This window comes from Tiliqua scincoides, chromosome 3 (genome assembly GCF_035046505.1).
Source record: "Tiliqua scincoides isolate rTilSci1 chromosome 3, rTilSci1.hap2, whole genome shotgun sequence".
Lineage (NCBI taxonomy): Eukaryota > Metazoa > Chordata > Lepidosauria > Squamata > Scincidae > Tiliqua > Tiliqua scincoides.
Window position 1 is genome coordinate 79,367,054 of NC_089823.1, and position 24,455 is coordinate 79,391,508.

Below are 24,455 nucleotides of genomic sequence, written 5' to 3' on the forward strand. Positions count from 1 at the left end.
ATGAAAATTAACTGAAACTATTTTTGATTCCTTATGTTATTTTCTACATCAAAGGACTGAGAAATATGCTTTTGTGCACCTCTTCAGTGTGTCTGATTCATGACTTTAGTGTGTATATTTAAAAAGGGCAGTAGGCACCAGGTGGATCTTGCTAACACTTTTTGAAGGAACTGTTACTAGGAGCAGTGGCATTAAGCTCTAATCAACCGGAATGATTATAGTGCTATTAAAACCTCCATAATATAGGACATGCACTTCTACCATGAATGTGTTCTAAATATCTGGAAATTAAAGAGTACATATGCTTGCTGTGGGCAAGTAAAATTAGCCTTACCTATATTAAAAAAATTTTTGAACGCCTTTCTAATATTTTCAGCAACATTTTGCTTTCTCTGGCTTTTGAACTTACATCTGACACTCTGCAACTCATGCTTTTCTAACACGGTACAACCACCAGCAACAGAAACAGTTTCTTATCCTAGGGTTATGGTCACATGAGTCCAGCAGATGGTCCAAGAACTCACAGCCACCTTACTGAAGTGAAGCAGGTCAAGGTCTGGTCAGAACCTAGAAGCATTAGCTCAGAACCCTGCAGAAGTGATTTCCATGATATAAATCATGGATATAAATATTTTGTGTTGCAAAGAAGGGAAACATTGTTACTATGAACCACAAAAGATACTAGTGCTTTCATGTGAGCAAGGAGGCTTTTGAGGAGGAAGAGTTGTACCTGCTTTATACATCAACACCAACACATTTCTGTGACAGGATTTGCAAGATCACACTAACCAACATTTGTTGCCTTTACAGTTCTGTTAGTTCTGTAAAGGACATTAAAAAGCAATGTTAAAGTTAAAACATCAAAAATAAGCACTAAGGAAAAAAAGCAATGGTTTTCCTGCTCCAGCTGCTGTTGGACATGAATGACATGGAATCGTAGAATATTAGAGCTGGAAGGGAGCTTGGCAGGGGGTAGCTGCCTAGCACAGGCACTGGCTACAGCATCCCAGACAAATGGCCATCATCCAGCCTCTGTTTGAAAACGTCTAATGAAGGAGAGACTGGAACAACCAGGGAACTCTTAGCAGGTTCTTCCTCAAATCAAGCCTAAATCTACTTTCCTACATTTTCAACCCATTGCTTATAGTCCTGTACTCAGGAGCCACAGAGAGCAATTCCTTTCTTCATTATGACAGCCTTTCAGAATTAAAGCTATCATCTCTCTTCCCCCCCCATGCTAAACATACTCTTTTAACCCTTCCGCAGAGAACTTGGTTTCCAGAGCGTCACCCTCTTCAGACTCCATTCCACCTTATCATTATCCTTAAAATATGTTGCTTCAAGTATAAAACGTGGTGCATTTAGTATTCCAAGTGATGTTTTGCTTTTTGCAGAACAGAGTGGATTGCTCTTCATGGTCTGGGTGCTGTGCCTCTGTTAATGCAGCCCAGCAGTAGACTGTATCTCATTCTACTGACTCATGTTCATCTTTCTACCCAGTCCTGTATTACAGTAAGATGGCAATTTCTGTTATTCAGTTTTATTTATGTGAAAGGCAGTGCAAAATTTTATGCAGTCTTTAGCAGACTGGCACCATGCTCTTAAAGTAATCATAATTGCTACTGGTTTTACATGCAGAACTTGCTAAATACCACACTTTCACCTGGCCAAAAAAGTGATTTAGCATAAAAGGCCAAAAGCACATTTTAGATTTTTTCACAAATCTCTCAAAGACGTTTGGTGGAACATCAGAACAATTATATTAAAGTACTTGTAACACTGGAGTGACTCAAGGATGCATAAACACCAGACTTCCATGAAAGTACAATTAGGAAGAGGAGTTCTGCAGACACTGGGAGATGTATTTCTTATAATTTATAACAAAGTTAGAATAGGCCAGTGCATAAAAACTTTATTTCTGGAGCACAGCACTACACCATACGGTCACTAGTATGCAATAGTTCCGGTAGCAGTAGAGTTTGTTATATACACACATCTTGAAAAGTCACTCTCCAGCAATAATTCAACTATTTCTTCCTCTGCTGCCAGACCGCTTTCTGCCTCGACTCCTTGACCGAGAGGAACTTCTGCTGCGACTACGAGTCCTGCTCCTGTTGTGACTCCGCCCTCTTTTCTTCTTACTGTGTGACCGCCGTCTTCCATGACTTCCTGACCTCTCACGAGAGTGCCTTTTCTTATGCTTGTGATGACTCTTTCTCCTTTCAGATTCTCCATTTCTTTTGTTGTAAGAATAATCTGGGCTTGAATCGCTCCTTCTCCTGGACCTGCTGTAATGTTCTTCATAGTATCCCACTCTATTTCTCTTTTCAGAGTTTTTACCTGTCTGTTTAGTCCACTCAGGGGAAATGTGAATATCTCTGTTGGCTTCCCAGAATTCATTGTTGGGATTTCTGAATACATGAAGAAAGTTGCAGTGCTTCCCTCGTGGACACTTTTGTCTTTCAGACAAGCCTGAAAATAGATTTAAGGTGAACAGATTTCAAAGGAAAGACTAATTTTAAGTTTAGCTGTCAGATAGTATCAGGACAGAGACATGTGCATACTTTAAGGTTTATTTTTGTCTGCATGGTATTTCACCTCACAAAGATATGTAAAAAGACTAGTGCCTAGTTAACAACCACATCAATATATCACATCACTGCAAAGCAGCATTTAGCTTAGGCCAGTGGTCTTCATGCCACAATCCCAATTAAAAATGAGACTGGGAACCCCCGTCGATCCCCCCCGGGGACCCTATCCAACCATTTCCTGCCCCCGTAATGCCCTCTCAGCACTGTTCACTGCAACCAAATATTCTTAGAGCGAGCAGAAAATGTTACAATGAATCCTGGCACTAGCTATTTTATTGCTAAGAACCTGAGCAGGACTGGGACACAATCTCCAATACTTGAAGGGGCACTTCAGATGCCTCCTTCTTTATCTAATGGGGCTCTAATCAGTGGTCCACTGTATTTTGTTCTTGTAAGTTTCCACAACCCCACAACTGAGGCTTCATGAGTGTTTGAAGAACACTGGCACAGACAACTGGCACACTTTTTATAGACTTCAGCAGAATCCAACAGAAAGGCAAGTTCAAATCAACCTTGCATTTTGTTTTGTTTTCTATACTTTGCAGAGCATTTTAGTATCTGTATGGTTAATCTTAAGCCTGCCCACACATAACCTCAGGGTTGCCAAAATATAAGGGCTCGCCAGTTATATTTCTGGGTTTGGAGGTCCGAAACACCATTTCAAACAGCAGTAAGGGGGACAGGGCAGATGTGCTTAAACCGCACACTGGAGATCTTCCCACCACTTTTCAGTGCAGCGAAGTCTGCCTGCTGGGTGGTGAGCATCCTGCAACACTCCGGCAAGTGCGTTGTGATGCTCCAGGGTGTCACAACACACAGTTTGGCAACCTCTGGCTTAAGTGTATTCAACAGCAGTTAGATAATAAAGCAACAAACATCAGAAAATATGCTGAATTCTCTTTCAACAACTGCTGAATGCACTTAAGGCAGTGGTTCTCACACTTTGAGGGAGCTTTATGCCCTCAGTAAGTTCTTGTGGGGGAGGGGCTAGGGCAGCGATGCGATATCCAGGATCGTGTCGCTAAGGGGGCGAGGGGGGTGCTTTGCACTTACTTTAAGAAGGCAGGGCTGCAGCAGGCTGCAGGAGGTGCGGGGAGCCCTGCACAGCGCTCCCCGAGGCTTGAAACATTCACTAAAAGCAGGCACAAACAACTCACCCCCCCTTAACAACATGATCCTGGGGATTGTGTCACTGCCTCCCTCCACTTCCCCGTCCCCTTACAGGGACAGGGGAAGTGTTACACGAACTGGTGGGTCGTGACCCACCAGTTTGAGAACCACTGACTTAAGGCAATAATGCAAAAGACAGAGTAAAAGACACAAGCCTTTATTCATACCACAAATAGCTGATTTCCACCTTGTCACTGGGCAGAATTCACACTGAAGTTGCCGCCCTGCATACCATCGACCATTGAATAAAGCAAGGGCTTCTTGACATTCTTGTTCTCTTTAAAAATAAGTTGAAAAAGGTATTATTAGAACCTCACAGAAACAATGAAATTAAAGCCAGGCCATTGCAGAAACTGATTATTAGCCAGCTTTATAAGGAAAGACTGATCCATGAACCACGCCCAAACAAATTAACCTTAGCACATAGAAGTTTAACTTGTGATCTCTCACTTACAGATAACGTTTATAGGTCAGGTTGAAATACTTACGATTGGTATTGAACATACACATTTCCCCGAAGGTGAGGTTCAAAGTTGCAGCTGACCTATGAAAAGATAGATGAAAAAATTAATTCAGGCGGGACCTAGAACAGAACACTTCAGTCATTAGAATGACATTTCTAGTTTGAGGACATCATTCATTTCTGTCCATACTACATGATTTATTTATGCCATTTACAAATACATTGCTTGCTACTGGACAGGTCAATGTGTTTTCTCCACTGTTCTAACACAGGATGTACAAGTTAATTTTTGTTTGGAATGCGAGTAGTCTTTTCCAGATCTCAACAGAGTACCTGAGAAATTCATATGTTTATTTAGTACACCACCAAAAATTGATTTCCAATCTCACCTTCTATATGACACACTTCTGCAGTCAGTGGTCTTCCCTGACACATAACAAACTGGTGCCATGATGCACCATGTCCTTGAACCTTCCCCAAAAAACAGTTTACCATGACTGGAATCCAGAAGATAGGAATGCCATAAGTATTTAACATTGGCTGTAAAACAGCCACCCATTGCACTTTTTATAACAGCGCTCACATAGCACAAAAGTGCTACAATGCTTTAAAGGCACAAATTCATCAGCTTTCTATTATTTCCCACATGAACTTTCTTGTACATTAAGATCTTCAATTAAAGCCTTGCCCTGGGTTCCCATCTTTGGGTGATGATACTAGGAGCAGAGAATTTCAGCTATTGCACCCTTCTGGAAATCTACACGACTGCTTTCTCTATGACTTTTTGCTCAAGCTTGTCATGATTTTATTTTGCCAAGCATTTTCTTCCCTAGTTTATGTATAAACCTAATATATACACAACCCCCAAGTATAAATATCATCCAGGCAGCTCACACTCAACTACAGCTCAACTCAACTATAATTCAAAACAGCAATACAGGTGTGTGTTGATTCCTTCCACTTAATGACAGATACGTATGATGGTGGTCAAAGTACAACAAAGAGGCTCTTAATGAGGCAGTCAAGTCTCCCACAGCCTGCAGCAGAGTGTCTGTTTACACAACAAAGAGGCTCTTAATGCAAAGAAGAGGCAATCTGTCTCCAGTAGCCTATGCAGCCCATGTCTGGCAGGCAGTGTCTGTTTATACAACAAAGGGACTAGACTAGAGTAAATGTTCGCTTAATGACTTAAAAGCACAACAACGGGAATCGGAGAACTTACCCCTGTCGTTAAGTGACGCACACCTGTACTCATTAAACTTATTATGTTTGTTAATTTAAAACAAGGTAAAAACATACGTTTTTAATGTGTGTTTTTAATTATTGTTGTAAGCCGCCTAGGGTCCCTTCAAGGAGAAAGGTGGGATATAAATAAAGTAAATAATAATAAAATAATAATTATTAAGCTGATTTTAAGAAAATTTCAGCCCACGTTTAAAGAAGCTTGGGAAAATAAAGTAATTCTTCACCTAATTCCATGAAGACATTAAGTTCAGTGTGAGGTAAACTTCCAAGTTGTGTCTTCAGGCCCACAGGTATCATGTTATCTTAAGTGATACCAGAGGCATCTGGTGGGTTGCTCTGAGATTCAGGAAGATGGACTAGATGGGCCTTTGACCTGATCCAGCAGGGTTTTTCTTATGTCTACGTATCTCTGAGCGAAGTTACCAAGCACCAAGTCTCTTTTTCATTAGCCTGGCTTTATCCTCACTTTGGTAGCCAAGTTACCATTTTTGTCCCCAGCATGGAACAGATCAGGGAAAGATGGGGACTCCAGCATCAGGTCACCTCCTTCCTTCCACCTAAACCATCACATACATTGCTGGGAAAGATGGTAAAAAAATCTGTGCAATTAATAAATTCATACCTTAAACTGAATAACCTTTCCCACATTCTTGAATTCAGGAAGCACATCATCATAGAAGTCTAGGAACTGCTGGTAGATTTCTTCTTCACTGTACTCCAGGCTTGCATCTGTGTCATAGTCATCTCTTTTACATTGTTCCATCCCAAAAGTGACAAACATACCCCTGATAAGGAGTGTCTGACTGGAACTTGGATAGTTATGCCTCCGAGAACATCTTCAAATCAACAGACAAAACACAGTCACTCTGCATCTGCTAAAGCTGCCAGCATCTACCATTATATACCGTCTACCATAAGTATTTGAATGCAGATAATTCAATTAGTATATATGCACACAGGAGTATGGGATATATATATACCTGGGAACTAAGTGCCAGGTAAGGCACAAGAGTTTAGCATCTGGGCGAGGAGAAGGCAAGGAGACCTCTGAGTTTTGGAGAAGGAGAGGAGGAGGAGCAGGAGGAGGAGGTAAGTGTACTCATTCTAACGCTTTGTCTTTCTAACTCCCTGTCTTCTAACCTTAACCTTACCTTTAAAGCAACCTTAAATCAAAATTGAAAGTTAGCACCTAAGGGAGGTACATAGGGCTACTCTGAGCAGGAGCAGAGTCCTACTCGTGAGTAAGTGCCCAAGGGTCAGGCATTTAAATCAAAATTGAAAGTTAGCTGCACCTAAGGTAGCACTTAATCGAAGGAAGGGAGGAGGATAAAGTGAAAAGCAGGTTTTCTACTTGTTTAAATTAAACCTATACTTAACCCAGGTTAAACCTAATCTAAGTTAGAACATAGCCTAAACAGGTCAGTAAATTGGGACACAGGATCTAGAGAGCAATAAATAATTAAACAAACCCAAATAAAAACTAGCTTGAGGTTACAAAAACAGTCCAGCCTAAGAGAACAGAACTAGGAGGGAAAGGACCTAGGAAGGGCCAATTCCCAACCTATTAAAAGCCCCAGTAGGCTAATCCAAGCAGTCCATTCAGGAGCCTGCAGAGTAGGTCACGCCCATCAGCAGCCATTTGCCTTCCTGAGCTTTTGTAAACTCACCTGGGAAGGCCAGCCCCCCTTTCAATCAGGAAGGAAGGAGGGAGGAGGAGCCAGCCAGGAGTATAAAGCTAGGCAGGCCATCGCGTGAGACTCTCTGCAGACGCGTGTGGCCTCTGGGAACCCAGTGCCTCTGGGAACTAAGTGCCAGGTAAGGCACAAGAGTTTAGCATCTGGGCGAGTTCAGCAGCAGGGCGAGGAGGCCTGGGCCCCAGACACTGCCCTTCCTCTTCCCTAGAGAAAAGGGCTGCTATCCAGTGTACGGTTTTTAAAAGGACCCCTAAATAAAACAACAACAACAAAAAAGCTATGCAGTCAGACAGCCAGCAGCAGGGTGGGGGCTATCCAGTGTTCTGCATCGAGTGCCACATGTATGATTATATGCCTCTGGGGCATAAGTCATGGGTGTGTCCTCGGTGCAAGGAGCTCCAGGCTCTCAGGGAACGCGTCCGCTCCCTTGAAGCCTTGGTGGCCGACCTGGAGAAGCGCAGGCAGCCAGAGGAGGACCGTGGGGAGACTTCTGGGGACGATCAGGCTTCGTCCCAACCTCAGGCGTGCAGCTCCTCGGCTGCCCGGGTGGGAAGTCTTGGGACTGGAGGACGTCATCCTGGAGAGGAGGGAAACAATCCCCTAGGGGGGATCCCTTCTCCAGGGGATGGGCCCGTATCCGAGCGTACTCGGGATACTCCTCGGCGGGAGGGGGGTCGGAGGCTTCTTGTAGTGGGGGATTCAATTATTAGAAACATAGAGAGGGGGGTTTGCGACGGATGTGAGGACCGCATGGTGACTTGCCTGCCTGGTGCGAAGGTTGCGGACATCACTTCTCGTCTAGACAGGCTAGTAGACAGTGCTGGGGGAGAGGTAGCGGCTGTGGTGCATGTCGGCACCAACGACGTGGGCAAGTGTAGCTGGGAGGTCCTGGAGGCCAAATTTAGGCTTTTAGGCAGGAAGCTGAAAGCCAGGACCTCAAAGGTAGCGTTCTCTGAAGTGCTACCTGTTCCACGCGCAGGGCCAGCTAGGCAGGCGGAGATCAGGGGTCTCAATGCGTGGATGAGACGGTGGTGTAGGGAGGAGGGGTTTAGATTCGTTAGGCACTGGGGAACGTTTTGGGACAAGCGGGGCCTGTACAAGAGGGACGGGCTCCATTTGAACCAGAATGGAACCAGACTGCTGGCGCATAAGATTAAAAAGGTGGCAGAGCAGCTTTTAAACTGATCCCTGGGGGAAGGCCGACAGGAGCCGAGGGGCATCCGGTTCGGGACTCCTCATCCCTATGGGATGAGGATGGGGAGGTTAGAGAACAACAAGACAAAGGCAGGGTAGGAGAAGAAATTGGGAAAGGTAGGGAGATGGGATGTGATAGACAGTTTGGCACAATGAGAGGATGCAGGGACAAAGGAGCGAATAAGCAGCCCGTCCTGGGGCATTCCGTGTATAAATGCTTTTATGCGAATGCCCGAAGTCTACGAGCAAAGGTGGGAGAACTGGAATGTCTGGTGACAAGGGAAAATATTGACATAGTGGGCATAACGGAAACCTGGTGGAATGCGGAGAATCAGTGGGATACCGCAATCCCAGGCTATAAACTCTACAGGAGGGACAGGCAGGGGCGTGTTGGAGGTGGGGTGGCCCTTTATGTTAAGGAAGGGATAGAATCCAGCAAAGTAGAGATTGAAGGTGGGTCCGACTCCACCGTAGAATCTCTGTGGGTTAAATTACCAGGCTTGAGCAGCGATGTAATACTGGGGGTGTGCTATCGTCCTCCAGACCAGAAATCTGATGGGGACCTTGAAATGAGGAAACAGATCAGGGAGGTGACAAGGAAGGACAGGGTTGTAATCATGGGGGACTTCAATTATCCTCATATTGACTGGGTCAATTTGTGTTCTGGTCACGATAAGGAAACCGGATTTCTTGACGTGCTAAATGACTGTGGCTTAGATCAGCTAGTCACGGAGCCCACCAGAGGACAGGTGACTCTGGATTTAATTTTGTGCGGTACGCAGGACCTGGTTAGAGATGTAAACGTTACTGAGCCATTGGGGAACAGTGATCATGCTGCGATCCGTTTTGACGTGCACGTTGGGGGAAGAATACCAGGCAAATCTCTAACAAAAACCCTTGACTTCCGACGGGCGGACTTCCCTCAAATGAGGAGGCTGGTTAGAAGGAGGTTGAAAGGGAGGGTAAAAAGAGTCCAGTCTCTCCAGAGTGCATGGAGGCTGCTTAAAACAACAGTAATAGAGGCCCAGCAGAGGTGTATACCGCAAAGAAAGAAGGGTTCCACTAAATCCAGGAGGGTGCCCGCATGGCTAACCAGCCAAGTTAGAGAGGCTGTGAAGGGCAAGGAAGCTTCCTTCCGTAAATGGAAGTCTTGCCCTAATGAAGAGAATAAAAAGGAACATAAACTGTGGCAAAAGAAATGTAAGAAGGTGATAGGGGAGGCCAAGCGAGACTATGAGGAACGCATGGCCAGCAACATTAAGGGGAATAATAAAAGCTTCTTCAAATATGTTAGAAGCAGGAAACCCGCCAGAGAAGCGGTTGGCCCTCTGGATGGTGAGGGAGGGAAAGGGGAGATAAAAGGAGACTTAGAGATGGCAGAGAAATTAAATGAGTTCTTTGCATCTGTCTTCACGGCAGAAGACCTTGGGCAGATACCGCTGCCCGAACGGCCCCTCCTAACCGAGGAGTTAAGTCAGATAGAGGTTAAAAGAGAAGATGTTTCAGACCTCATTGATAAATTAAAGATCAATAAGTCACCGGGCCCTGATGGCATACACCCAAGGGTTATTAAGGAATTGAAGAATGAAGTTGCAGATCTCTTGACTAAGGTATGCAACTTGTCCCTCAAAACGGCCACGGTACCAGAAGATTGGAGGATAGCAAATGTCACGCCTATTTTTAAAAAGGGAAAGAGGGGGGACCCGGGAAACTATAGGCCGGTCAGCCTAACATCTATACTGGGTAAGATGGTGGAATGCCTCATCAAAGATAGGATCTCAAAACACATAGACGAACAGGCCTTGCTGAGGGAGAGTCAGCATGGCTTCTGTAAGGGTAAGTCTTGCCTCACAAACCTTATAGAATTCTTTGAAAAGGTCAACAGGCATGTGGATGCGGGAGAACCCGTGGACATTATATATCTGGACTTTCAGAAGGCGTTTGACACGGTCCCTCACCAAAGGCTACTGAAAAAACTCCACAGTCAGGGAATTAGAGGACAGGTCCTCTCGTGGATTGAGAACTGGTTGGAGGCCAGGAAGCAGAGAGTGGGTGTCAATGGGCAATTTTCACAATGGAGAGAGTTGAAAAGCGGTGTGCCCCAAGGATCTGTCCTGGGACCGGTGCTTTTCAACCTCTTCATAAATGACCTGGAGACAGGGTTGAGCAGTGAAGTGGCTAAGTTTGCAGATGACACCAAACTTTTCCGAGTGGTAAAGACCAGAAGTGATTGTGAGGAGCTCCAGAAGGATCTCTCCAGACTGGCAGAATGGGCAGCAAAATGGCAGATGCGCTTCAATGTCAGTAAGTGTAAAGTCATGCACATTGGGGCAAAAAATCAAAACTTTAGATATAGGCTGATGGGTTCTGAGTTGTCTGTGACAGATCAGGAGAGAGATCTTGGGGTGGTGGTGGACAGGTCGATGAAAGTGTCGACCCAATGTGCGGTGGCAGTGAAGAAGGCCAATTCTATGCTTGGGATCATTAGGAAGGGTATTGAGAACAAAACGGTTAGTATTATAATGCCGTTGTACAAATCTATGGTAAGGCCACACCTGGAGTATTGTGTCCAGTTCTGGTCGCCGCATCTCAAAAAAGACATAGTGGAAATGGAAAAGGTGCAAAAGAGAGCGACTAAGATGATTACGGGGCTGGGGCACCTTCCTTATGAGGAAAGGCTACGGCGTTTGGGCCTCTTCAGCCTAGAAAAGCGACGCTTGAGGGGGGACATGATTGAGACATATAAAATTATGCAGGGGATGGACAGAGTGGATAGGGAGATGCTCTTTACACTCTCACATAATACCAGAACCAGGGGACATCCACTAAAATTGAGTGTTGGGCGGGTTAGGACAGACAAAAGAAAATATTTCTTTACTCAGCGTGTGGTTGGTCTGTGGAACTCCTTGCCACAGGATGTGGTGCTGGCGTCTAGCCTAGACGCCTTTAAAAGGGGATTGGACGAGTTTCTGGAGGAAAAATCCATTATGGGGTACAAGCGATGATGTGTATGCGCAACCTCCTGATTTTAGGAATGGGTTAAGTCAGAATGCCAGATGTAGGGGAGAGCACCAGGATGAGGTCTCTTGTTACCTGGTGTGCTCCCTGGGGCATTTGGTGGGCCGCTGTGAGATACAGGAAGCTGGACTAGATGGGCCTATGGCCTGATCCAGTGGGGCTGTTCTTATGTTCTTATGAGTATTCAGGCATTATACTGACTTTGCTTACTAGTCAGTGAGTGTAAATGACCTCCCCATTCCTAAGGCTTCTGGCATGTGCCTGCAAGTCATAATATGCAAATTACATCTATTTGAGAGAACAACGTACAGTATTTCAACTAACAAGGACTGAACACTGACTGGAACATTGATTGGAGGTCAATGCCAAACAACCGAAAGGTCGACCGAAGCAGCGCTGGTTTGACACGCTGCACGGCAACATGAAAATCCCTCGCCTACACCCGGACCAAGCCTGCAACTGAGAAAAATGGCGACTCCAATCAAAAAAGAGGACCCCGCCACCACACGGGACAAATGCTGAAAAAGAACTGAACATTGCAAATGCTTCTCCCCTAAAAATCAAATGCAAGCATTTCTAAGGTCCAACTAGAACTAAACACTTACCTGTCTCCAAATCTGCAGGCGCCGGTTTTAATATAGAATGGGCAATTGGCTCGATCTTTCTCTGTTCCTATATTCTCGGGGGGCTCTGGATTGCGCCAAGTACTTCCATTTTCTAGCTGCATAATAAAGACATTGTAAATGTTATCAGAATATTGTTTTTGTGTAAACTGATTTACTTCTAAACTTGTATATTATATCTCAAATTTATTGTATGAAAATGTTAAAAATTCAATTCTGATTTACTGCAGCTCTACATAAAAAATATTTTCAGAAGATTTTGTGGAGTTGCACTTAAAAATAATAAGTTCAACTCCACAAAACCTTCTGAAAATATTTTTTATGTAGAGCTGCAAAAAATTATTTTTAACATTGCCATACAATGAATTTGAAACACAATAAAGTACTAATCTTCAATTTTTTTATGCAAGTGAAGTGCTGTACGATTTTGGTAGTAAAATTCTGTAACTAAACATTTTTCTGTGGAAATAGAAGCTGTTAAATGGTTAAAATAATTGAAAATTGGCGCAGGGGGACAACTAAGACAGCCGAATAGTTTCATTTGATTCCCATAGTTTCATTCCGTTTAAAGAAGTGTCATATCACACTTAGCTGAAAATATGGAAATTTAATCAAAAGGATGTAAGAATGTGAATTTTCCTATCTCTTGATATGACTGTATCTCAACATCTATTTCTGCAGTATTTTCAGCACACAGAACTAGCTATACACATTGCCAAGTTACTCTGATACGAGTCTAAATTGCCCCAAATGCTCCTTTTTATTATATGACAGTAAGTAGCAGCTCATTCTCCTCATTCATTTATCCAACACATATATGAACAAACCCTGTCAGTTCTGCAAATATCACCCTCTCTCATATGGAAAAAGTATTTTAGCCAATATATGCATTGTTCCTGTTAATAACACACTGCATTACACAGTAGTTATACAGGTAGCAGTGGAGAATGCTGATACAAACTAATTAGCAGCTCAGAATTTCATGTGTGTCGTTTACAGTTGAAAAAGCTCTGAACATACCTGACTTTCAGCCTCGTCCAACATCTTCTGCACAGCTTCCTATAAATGGTGCAAACACAGGACTAGTGAAAACTTTGAATGCAGACACATCATCTGGTTTCCTTAGTTAAGAACTTAACGTAAAGTTTTAAAGATTATCTAAGTATGTTAGTTTTATTTAGCTTTGGTAAATACAACTGAGAAAAAAACTTCTGCAATATAATTCAAAATTCAAATAAAATAATGTACAAGATAATATATTTCCACATTATCTATTTAATATAATTCTCAAGACTGCTGTCCTTACTCAATATTCTTTCTCCCAAAACTGAGCTGGACAGAAATAAAGATTAAAATTAAATAGAAATGAAGGCAAAAATACATCACAGTGTTAAACTATTATGTTCACTACTGACAAATAAAAGTACTGTAATTCTTCCAGTGATTTATACACAACATGTTTTCTCTGGGACTAGTCTACATGTCTGGAAGACAAGTTTTCTTCAGTCCTTAAAAGCCTTTATTCCTATTTGAATTGGTTGGCACAAAATTCACCTTCCAATACTTGTCACATGAGATTTCATCCTGGAGGATTTGCTGCCAGAGACTCGGATGTGAAGGAATGTGCCCAGGAACACCAGTTTAGAATCTGGATAAGCTTGCTCAGTAATGTCCAGAGGGTCAAGGATGCCCAGTTCCACCTGCCGCATCAATGCAGTGGTGTCTTTGACTGAGCAGAACATAATCAACATTGTGCCCATATAACGGAGTTCATAGCCCTTAGCTGACTGCCAGTGTAAGGAGCCCTGTTCCGTGTCCAAAAGTGCTTTGGCCAAAATAGTTTTTCAATTGCTACTAGTTTTCCACTATTATTATCTGAAAGTAGGTCTTAAGATAATTTAGGATAGACAATTCTAAAGGGCAGACAATCTAAATCTAAATTAGGCCAGACAATCTGATTAGCCACAATGGCATTCCCTTGGATCTCCATACTTGTATTGGATACATTTTTAGCTTTTGCTAATTTGCAGTACTCTGCTACCATCTTTATTTCTGACTAGCTCCTCCCTAAGTCTTTTTCTTTAAAACCCTTTTATTCCCATCTGACTTGAAATGCCAGATATAACAACAAAAACTGTAAACAATTTTTATTTGCATCAATTAGAAACAGGTTAGAGTCAAAGCTGGGGAATAAAGAATATTCTATTCTCATCCATTGGACTATGCATACCTATCACACGCTTTTCCATTTTACTCTTTTAAATTAATGTTGCCTATTTTGCTTTTGCTGAACCCTTACCTAGAATAGCAGGTTCACATTTTAATAGCTGTTCCCAGTGCTTTTAAATAGCAGCAGAAACTGGCAACTTTCCTTGACCTCATGTGTTTGCTGAGAAAGTGAGGAATGGAGAATTGCTCATTGCTTTAAATTCTGCCTTCCTCTTTTGGTTTCAAAGAATCCTGGAAAGTGCCAATTCTATGATGCTATCTACACATTCTCCTATCTCAGTGATTTTCAACCTTTTTCATCTCATGGCACACTGACAAGGTATTAAAGTTGTCAAGGCATACCATCAGTTTTTGGACAATTGACAAGGCACACCTTGCTGTTGGTGGGGGATTGATATCCCCAATGGTCCTATTAATAAATGACCCTCCACGAAACTCCCATGGCACACCTGGGGACCATTCGCAGTACACCAGTGTGCCACAGTACAGTGGTTGAAAATGGCTGTCTATCTGCTGGATAACTAAACCAGTCTGCTTCTCTTCACTGGTTTGTCCAGAACAATCCCAAAGATTAGTACAGATAACAGAGAAGTTAGCCCCAACCACAAAACTTAGCAGGGGAAAATCAGAAAGATCATCTGGTCTCTTAACCTGATCAAAGAAAAACAGCCTACAAAAATAAGCTATCTATAATGTATTCCTCCCCACACCCAACAGCTACAAAAAAAGATACGTCTTGATGAACGAGTCACGTAAAGATGAGCTGTAACATCTTTGAGTGGAAAAAGTGGTTAAGGAATCGCAGCAGTAACATTCCAGGTTAAGAATTTTAAGAAGTGATTGTGCTACATATGTCCTGTTATCCTACAGAGCAGTGGTTCTCACACTTTTAGCATTGGGACCCACTTTTTAGAATGAGAATCTGTCAGGACCCACCAGAAGTGACACCATCAAGCAGGAAAATTTTTAACAATCCTAGACTGTAATCCTAACCACACTTACCCAGGAGTAAATCCCATTGTCTATGACTGTTAAAAGATTATACATAGTAGCTTGTTCAAAGTACAGGTCTGTAACATTTCCCAAATGCAGTCACATACCATGAGAGCATCAAGTCTAATACATTAAAAATAAAATATTGAAATGAATGGGAACCCACCTGAAATTGGCTTGCAACCCACCTAGTGGGTCCCAACCCACAGTTTGAGAAACACTGCTACAGAGGATTCACTATCAAAACGTCACATTTGACATAACTATTAGGTTGTGCCCCCATATTCCCAGAAGAATTCTGGGTGCAACAGTTAGCCCTGCATTTACAAGGAGTCCTCCCAGCTACCCCATATTGCACAGGAATGCAAGAAAAAGCAGTCTGGCCCTAACTACTAGCCAAAGACTCAACAGCTGCTGCCACCCCCCCCCCCCCCCACAGGATAAAGTGCATCACAACTCCTAGCTACAACAAAGGTGGCTGCCAAAAGGCATTAACTTTTGGTTAATATTTATGAGATAATTCTAGTCATTCTGTTTACTGTTTTAAAAATATGTAAAAATAATAAGCATTTATATAAATTGCCCCAAAGCCTCAATGATAAGGCAGGATATAAATACAGATATAGCTATAACATTTTAATTAGTTAGCATATAATTAGCTAAGCAATGCAAGAGCTATATACTGTTGGCATCCTTCAGTCTCGGATGACTATGGTATCGCGCTCTGAATAGTGGTTCTGGAACAGTGTCCTCTCCAGTGCGCGAAGCCTGGGTAGTAGTAGTAGTAGTAGTAATAATAATAATAATAATCTTCTTGTTGGCATCCTTCAGTCTCGGAAAACTCTGGTAGCGCGCTCTGAATAGTGTTCTGGAACAGAGTGTCCTCTCCAGTGCGCGAAGCCTGGGTAAAGTAGATATGGAGGATAGACTGTTACCCATGCAGCAAATCCCCCCTCTCCACGTCGCTGAAATGGTCCAATGGAAAGGCAGAAGCCAATACGGTTGGTTCCAGCGGTATCGCAGGAGTTGTCAGCGTGACTGTGGTCAGCCATGAACTGCCTCAGGGACTCCGGCTCCAGATTTTGCCTCGAGGTTGACTCCTGAAGCCTTTTCCATAACTGGATGTAGCCACAAGGCAGTGGAGGTTTGGGATCAGAGTTTTCCTTCTCTCAGATGAGCTGCCTTCCCAGGCTGACAAGTCCCATCTACCCGGTGACTGTTTAGTCACCTCTTATGTCTGTTTAGTCGCCTCTTATGACAAGAGTAGCAGTTTGCCTCTTGGAGCAGCAATTGTTACCCTGCAGATACCCGATCTTGTCTGATCTCGGAAGCTAAGCAGGGTCAGGCCTGGTTAGTACTTGGATGGGAGACCGCCTGGGAATACCGGGTGCTGTAGGCTTATACCATAGTCTTTCAAGACTGAAGGTTGCCAACCATGCTCTAAGAGCTATATATTGTGTATTTTGAATAGGTGAAGCTACATGTAGGCTGCAATCCTAAACATACTTACCTAGGAGTAAGTCCCAATGAATTTAATGAAACTTACTTCTGAGCAGACATGCCTAGGATTGCACTGTTACTTAAAAACATAGTATAAGTATTCAGTCGAGAATACAGAGTTACAGAAACAGAGACATTTCCATGCCTATTTAACTGGCCCAACACAAAGTTGTGCTGCACTTTTCAACAAGTAATATTTTTACTGTGAGAGGATATGCACTGTGTTTATCCTCCTAGACCAGGAATCACCTCTCTGTCTTTCTTCACTTGTTGTTTTCGTTCCTCCTCCTCTTGTTCTTTCCTTTGCTGCTCTTCCCATTCTTCTTTTATTTTTTGCTAAAAAAGATGAACATAGACTAGTTTAGTCATCTAAAAAGGGTAGAGTCATGTGAAGTAAATGTTTTAAAAAACTGGATCCCTGCTAGGGCTGCCAAACATTTAGTAGTGGATTTATATTTAATGAAAGAACCAATTAAATGAAAATTAGGTGCCTTTTACTAAAATCTCAATATGGGTGCCTTTTGGATATATTGAAGGAATGTAACTAAAAATTAAACAAAGAAACAAAGCGTTAGAAACAAAGTCCATCTTTTATTTTCTTTTTCATTCCCTACTGCAACACCATCTCACACACAAAACTCAGAGCCCAATCCTATGCATGTCTACTCAGAAGTAAGTCCCATTAGAGTCAATGGGGCTTACTCCCAGGAAAGTGTGGATAGGATTGGGCTGTCAGTCTTAAAGAAGAAGTCTTAACTTTCACTCAAACAGGTTTTATATTTAGTAGAAGGAAATCAACTGTTCCTATTCACCCCAGCATAGTTTGTTTTCCAGTGGCTCTTTGCTGGTGTTTCTTCCGATCCCCTTTGGTACAGGGAACCATTTTATTTATTTAGCTCTGTAAACTGCTTTGTTGAAAAGCAGTATTTAAATTTTCTTAATATTAAAGTTCTCTTGACAATTAGAATTGCCCTCCCGCGACAATAACATATCAATAACAACCAGCTCTGCTGTATTTTAGTGTTGTACTTTCAAAGTTAGTCAGAGGTAAACTGAAGGGGGTTCTTTCCCGCCCCTCCTCTTCATTTTCTGTGTTCAGAAAGGGCTGACTATCATATGGACAAAGCATAAATTCACCTCTTCCTCTTCCTGACGCTTTCTTGCTGCCTCTTCCTTTTCCTTCTTGATCCTGAAAGCTTCTTGAGCCCTTTCTTCTCTCAGCAACCATTCCTCATGAAGCTTCTGCCTGTGAATATAATCAGATAATGCTTCATCACCACTAAATATCAGATTGCACTTCACTACCACTGAATATCAATCAGGCGTGACAAGATTTTTTTGTTTAATACCCTACTTTCCAATTTTAAATAATGTTTAAGGTAACTTGCAAACAACAAACTTTGAAATCACAACATACAGAAGTGAAAAATCTAAAGCAGCCACTAGCAAAATTAAATTAGTAGCAGTATTGAGTACAACCATAAATGTTTACAATTTAAAACTTTGAGAAACAGGATGAACTTGGCCTGTCATAAGATAGCAGTGATTACCCGGAGCTGGGAGGGAGGGAGGAGAGAGAGAGGGAAGGGAGAAGAGAATTCTAGAACTTTGTTTCAAATTGGTAAACTGACTAATCTTCAAAGGCAGTGGGAGGCTCAAATGAATTAGGAGGCATAGATTGCAATATTTAAGCTACCTGTTGCAGAATAATTCCAGAAATCTGTAATAGGACTGATGTATAGCCTATGGTTTATTAACTGCAGCCTAACAGCCCAATTCTGAGCTGCCCGGGGCATGTGGCTGCAGCGGCACAGAGAATAGCTGCTGCCACATCCTGTGTGCCTTAGCCTGCCACAGGCAGTGCCTTGCTAGAAGAGGACTTTTGACCCCTTCCCCCAGGTAGGGGAAGCAGCCCCGCAATGGGGCTACTCACTTTACCGCCAACCAAAAGGTTGATGGTAAAGGCATTCATGTAGGGCGTCGAGCCTTGCACAAACGGACAGGATCCGATAGAGCGGAGCTCCACCGGACCGGCCTCCTGCCTCACCGCTCCCTCCCCCCTGGCACCCCTCCTGCCCGCCCTCTCTCCACCCTCCCCCCACCCCGGAAAACCTCTTCCCCGCCCCCCTCCCTGCTCCTGCTTACTGTGCCACAGCTCAGTGGTCCATGAGCCTGTAGGAAGTGCAGGGAGCCCTGCACAGCCCTCCGCAACGTTCCCCAATAGAAGCTGGTGCAAAGCACTTCCATTCTGCAGGATGTGCTTTGAGCCCGCTTCTATTGCAGTTTCCAAGCCTTGGGGAGCTCTGCAGAGGGCTCCACAGGGCTCCCCGCACCTCCTGCAGCCTGCTGCAGCCCTACATTGTAAAAAGTAAGTGCAAAGCACCCCCCTTGCCCCCCTTAGCGACATGATCCTGGGGATCGCGTTGCTACCCTAGCCCCTCCCCCACAAGAACTTACTGAGGGAGTAACGTTCCCTCAAAGTTTGAGAACCACTGTAGTATGCAATAACAACCCAACCCTATAAATGTTTACTCAGGAGTAAGTTCCACTGTAGTCAATAGTGCTTACTCCCAGATAAGTGTGCATAGGATTGCACCCTAAGTTAAGAACAAATTTGAAGTACCATTAATACAGGTCCAGCCTATTTATACACAGATTTTTTATACATGGATTTGACTCAACAGGAATGGCCCCTACAAATGAGAAAGAATGTGCTGATCCCTGGAGAAGGGGAAAAATGCATCCCTTTAAAATCTGTTTTAAAAACTGAACAGTCCTTTAACAATAGCCTCCTTAATGAGAGAGAGGGCAGCAGGCTAACAATCCATCAATCCTTCTCTCTCCTGCGGACCCCTCCCTTCCCCCAGCATGTGAAAGAAAGGTGATCATTTTGCATTGGTGAAGGGAGGGGCTGAGTGAAGTGCTGATGGATTGTCTTCTTAATGACTCTTATCTTAGAGTCAAAAGGTCAGCAATGCTGTTTTTCAATCACTGGAACAAAGAAACTTTGTTTTCTAAATTGATTTGCTATAGTGCGTTTTTTTTTAATCCACGTGAGTGCTTGGAACAGAACCCACGCAAATAATTAGTCTCAACCTGTATTGAATTTAAAGTACAATAAACTGGGGGGGGGGAGATTCAAGTGGGGAAAAGAGAGGATCCTATAAGTGAGAAAACAGTATTTCAATTTTTAATACTGTTTTGGTTTGGTTTGAATACTGTTTGGTTAATATTGGTTTGTGCCAACATAACAGTGAATCACATCTGCATTAATATACGACTGAGACTTTACCTATCACACTTTACCAAATCCCACTTTACCTATGGAACTCACTGGGGGCCCAGTCCTATCCAATTTTGCAGCACCGGTGCAAGGTAAGCGAACAAATGTTCCCATACTTTAAGGAGGCCTTTGTGACTACCTACCCACCACAGGATGCAGTGCGTGTCCCACTGGCATGACTGCACTGGCACTGGAAAATTGGATAGGATTGGGCCCTGGGTCACTTATTTAGTCTAAATGTAACCTACGTCACAGGGCCGTTGGAAGGATTTAAGCTGACCATGTGTGATAAACCTGATAAATAAATCAAATCACAGTATTGACTGAGGACATATAGTAGTAACACAACTATATTTCTTGTTTATCCCAATATTTTAGATTTTGCAATCCAAAACTTAGTGTACATAATCTAAACAGAAGCCCGTGAGATGTCTACAATAAAAGCTAAGTTGTAGTTAGTCATGTTTCCAAGGAAAACACCAAAATATACTGGATCCCCAAGTTATGGATTTATGACTTATGGATGTCCCAGTTACAGATGGTCACACTGGCACTTTCACACAGGTGCAATTCATCTATTCTGGTGATTTCTGCTGGCACAATAGCACTAAGCTGGCAAGAGCCAGCTGTTTCAACTTCTGTTCCAACTTCCAGACGAAATCTCCAGATCGAAAAGAAGACGTAAGTTGGGAACTTAGAGCCCGATCCTGTGGTCTGCGCCATGCCTCCACGGTGCGGACCACAGTTGCAAACATGCTGTAAGGCATGTTTGCAGGGCTTACCGCCAGGCTCCCGCCAGAGCTGGCTCAGCTTTGGAAGGCGCTGAGCCAGTGCGCCCTACACAAGCGCCTTCACTTTAGCAGTGACCACACTGTCGCCGCTGAAGTGAGTAGTCCCATTGCGGGACTGCTTCCCTTACTCAGGGGAAGGGGACCAAGGTCCCCTTTTCCCGAGGAGCCTCCTGCGATAGCGCAGGAGGCGCTGGATCCAGCGGGAGCCCACTGTGGAGCTGCCTGGTCCCACAGCTCTGAACAGCTCAGGATTGGGCTGCCTGTGTCATTTTTTACATCAAATGTCAAAATTAGAATTATAAAACTAGAACATAATCTAATCCTATGAACACTTACTTGCAAATAAGTTCTAGCAAATCCAACTGGACTTACTTCTAAGTAAACACGCTCAAGATTGGGTTACTTATTTTAAAACCTTTTTATTCACCTTTCTTCTTCAAGTTGTTTCTCTTCTTCATCCAGTTCTTCTTCTTCTTCAGAAGCCTTTTCATCCTTCTTTGCTTCTTCTGAAGAAAAATAAAATAGTTTGCCTGGTTTCAGATGTATTGTTCACCACTAGTTCATCACACTGGATACAACACCATCTGAAGGCTGCAGTCACTGGTGCATGCACAGGGCACATCTTCTCAAGGTTATAAAGTCACAAATTACACTTGCCAGATCTTGATTATACTGAAATGACTGCAGCCTCCTCATAGAACAATGAAAAGCATTCCTAGTCACACATGAAACCCAAGCCTCTAAGGTGCATTTGAGCATCCAAGAGTAACCTAAAGCTATGCACTCGTGTTAAAGAAAGCGAAGCTACCTATCCTAAAGTGTCATTTTCAAGAAATTCAACTCATATCAAAATAGTCAAGTTTTGCTTCACAACCCTGACATTTTATTGAAACACAGTTATGAAGAAGCTACAATAGTATAACCTTTGCTTTATAGTATTCATTTTTGAGCAGCTTACAAGTTTAAGAACAATTTTTTAAAGTTTTCTAAGTAGTATTTGACAACTGCCACCAACTACTTCAATATTATAAATAACAACCTGCAACAATGAAATGAAAAATGAGCTACATTTAAAGGGAAACAGCAACAAGATTTTTACCTGAATCTCTTAGTCTTGCTAGTGTTTGTCTCTTTTTCTTTCTTTTTTCCTTCTTCAGAAGTGCTCTGTACTTCTTGTGGCTGAAGATGGAAGAGAGTCTCCTTTATTTTTATGGAACTTTGTCAGCCAATATTGAGTTAAACTTTCTCAAATGTTAACTAAATATTTATTATAGAGTTTTCTTAATAGATTACATGGTAAACACACAAATTAATTGTAATCACAGCTTTGCCTACTGTCTTATGGACTATAAAAACATCCTGTAACAAAAAACAAACCTTATATAAAAAGAAACAGACAAAATTGAGTCACAAGTGTCATAATTTCTATAATTCCAGTTCCTAAAGTCTATGAATCATTGTAATTTTCCCCACACGTTTGAATTGTGTTTTCCCTATCTATACACATGTACAATAGCCATACTTTCACACAAGAGCATTATACAACAGACTTTCTAGAGATAATTTTCTATTGACAGTACATTCTGTTTTCCAGTGAGTGACTTGCATTTTAAACATGCAGATATTACGCACCATCCCTCCCTTCCTTTCCCCTTCATACATATGCCTGACATTATTTTTAAGGGCAGTATTTGGTACTTATTATCTGAATTTTTATGTGGCAGATTCCTGACTTTTATCTAGAAAGGCTTAAAAACCTTGCACTTCCACTATAATTGTAAGAAAAGTCTTATAGAGTTTTATGTACGAGAGACTTCAAGGCTTACTGTTTCGGACCTACTTTCCTTCAACAAAGGCACAGTCCCAACTTAATGGAAATGTAAACAAGACCACCCCTCACGTTTTCTTTTTACATCCATTGAATTTGCAAGATTCCCGTCATTTTTAGTTTCTGTGCTTTCATTCCTTTGCCGCCTATTCCCTGAGCTTTCCTCTCTGCTTTCCAACTTGTCATCCAGAACTCATACTGTTACAGAAGTGGTTCTCAAACTTTTAGCACCGGGACCCACTTTTTAAGAATGTGAATCTGTTGGGACCCACCAGAAGTGATGTCATGACATCATCAAGCAGGAAAATTTCTAGCAATCCTAGGCTGCAATCCTACCCACACTTACCCAGGAGCAAGTCCCATTAACTATAATTGTTCATTATAGTTAATGAACAATTAACATTGTAGCCCAGTGGTTCTCAAACTTTTTAGCATCTGGACCCATCCCCAAAAAAGTTTCACTTTACCAACTGCTCTAGCCTCTGCAGCTACAATGGTGATTGGGCAGCAGTGATCCCACCAAGTAATAGGTTGCTTAACCCTTGATGCACATAGTCTAATCCAGGAGTTTATCCAGCGGGCCAAATAGAATTCATGATGCCATTAAACAGGTCATAAACCAGAAATGAGCATTTTTTCTCACTTAGAAACTCATTAGCTGCAAATGACAGAAGAGAAAATAAGCAACCCTGATCATATTTGAAAATATGGGACAGCTTAGCACATCTCAGCAGCTGATGGTGGTGCAGGGAGAGACAAGGGCCAGGTAAAAAGCTTCCGCGGGCCACATCTGGCCCCTGGGACTTACATTCGACAACCTTATCCGGTTTTTACACAAGCTACCAAAAATTGGGTCCTGACTCACTTGTGGGCCACAGACCCAGTTTGCCATAGAGCACGGATCTCCCCAAACGCATGTACCATGGTTGTGTCCAGTCTCACATGCCAAAAAATACTGAAATGAACAGGGACCCACCTGAAATGGGCTCGCGACCCACAGTTTGAGAAACACTGGGTTAGGGGGAGCAGATACAAAGGGGGGCGCAGCACCTTCTATGCCTTGAATAGTATGCAAAAGGGCGTGTTAGCAGGGTCAGCTTAAGGTGGAAGGGTTGGAAAGCTGCCCCCGCCCTCCTCCAGACAGCTGCTTAAGGTGCAGGCACGCTGCCCCCCACACCCTGTCCCTGCAGGCTGCTTCCTCCCCCATCAGCGCCTACTAGGCAGCGCTCAGGGCTCCCTGCAGCCCAGGCAGAACTTCCGGCCACCCAGCGAGGCCCTCCTGCCGCCCATCCGCCCCCCCCCGTCGCGCTCGGCTCTCCAGGTGCCATTCAGCCTCCCAGTCGCGCGCCCTCACCGCACAGAGCGCGCCCCCAACGGCTGCGAGGAGCTCAGGCGCGCGCCCACCTCTGGAGCCGCTGACAGGACACGGACCCCCCTCCCTACCTGAGTTTCGCCGACCCCTCCCCGACCACCAACGGCAGCCGTACGAGCGACACGGGCGCCGCCATCTTGCATCCCGTCACGTGACAGTGGGCGTGACGTCAAATCCACCACCCTGGAGCGGGAGGAAGATTTCAACCAAAGAGATAAGAAAACAACCAGAGTGACGCGTCTCATGGGCACTATGGGAAGCTTCCGGCCCTACTGGGGGAGTCATAGAGGCTCGTCCACTATACGTGTGTTGGATACTGTCCACTTTTCAGGTGGAGAATGTTGCGCTTCTTCGAGGAGTGAGGCTGCAGTCCTGTCCACGCTTTCCTGGGAGTAAGCCCCACTGACTCTAATGGGGCTTACTTCTGAGTAGACATGCAGAGGACTGGACTCTGAGGCTGC

General features: G+C 43.4%; 1 protein-coding gene and 1 pseudogene across 2 annotated transcripts; one reads left to right on the plus strand and one right to left on the minus strand.

The window, feature by feature from the left end:
• Positions 1-1,895: 1,895 nt before the first annotated feature.
• On the minus strand, positions 1,896-24,135 carry ZRSR2 (zinc finger CCCH-type, RNA binding motif and serine/arginine rich 2). 2 transcript variants are annotated; one of them, XM_066622459.1, is made up of 11 exons: positions 24,066-24,135; positions 21,894-21,973; positions 21,222-21,300; positions 17,858-17,966; positions 16,970-17,056; positions 13,019-13,057; positions 11,981-12,096; positions 6,092-6,305; positions 4,250-4,305; positions 3,929-4,038; positions 1,896-2,472 (listed from the first exon to the last, which is right to left on the minus strand). In XM_066622459.1, exons 1-11 carry the CDS (start codon positions 24,128-24,130, stop codon positions 2,024-2,026), a joined length of 1,404 nt encoding a protein of 467 aa, XP_066478556.1. In that variant the 5' UTR covers positions 24,131-24,135; the 3' UTR covers positions 1,896-2,023. The 2 variants fall into 2 exon arrangements, with proteins under 2 accessions (XP_066478556.1, XP_066478557.1); XM_066622460.1 differs by lacking the exon at positions 24,066-24,135 and adding an exon at positions 23,488-23,553.
• LOC136647280 (5S ribosomal RNA) lies at positions 16,500-16,619 on the plus strand (annotated as a pseudogene).
• Positions 24,136-24,455: the final 320 nt, after the last annotated feature.

Coding starts and splice junctions, on each gene's coding strand:
- ZRSR2 (XM_066622459.1), bottom strand. CDS start 24,130: ATGGCGGCGCCCGTGTCGCTCGTACGGCTGCCGTTGGTGGTCGGGGAG. Junction 6,306..11,980: donor GCCTGCAGATTTGGAGACAG/GTAAGTGTTTAG, acceptor GTTGATTTGAAG/ATGTTCTCGGAGGCATAACT. Junction 4,039..4,249: donor GTGTATGTTCAATACCAATC/GTAAGTATTTCA, acceptor TTATTTTTAAAG/AGAACAAGAATGTCAAGAAG.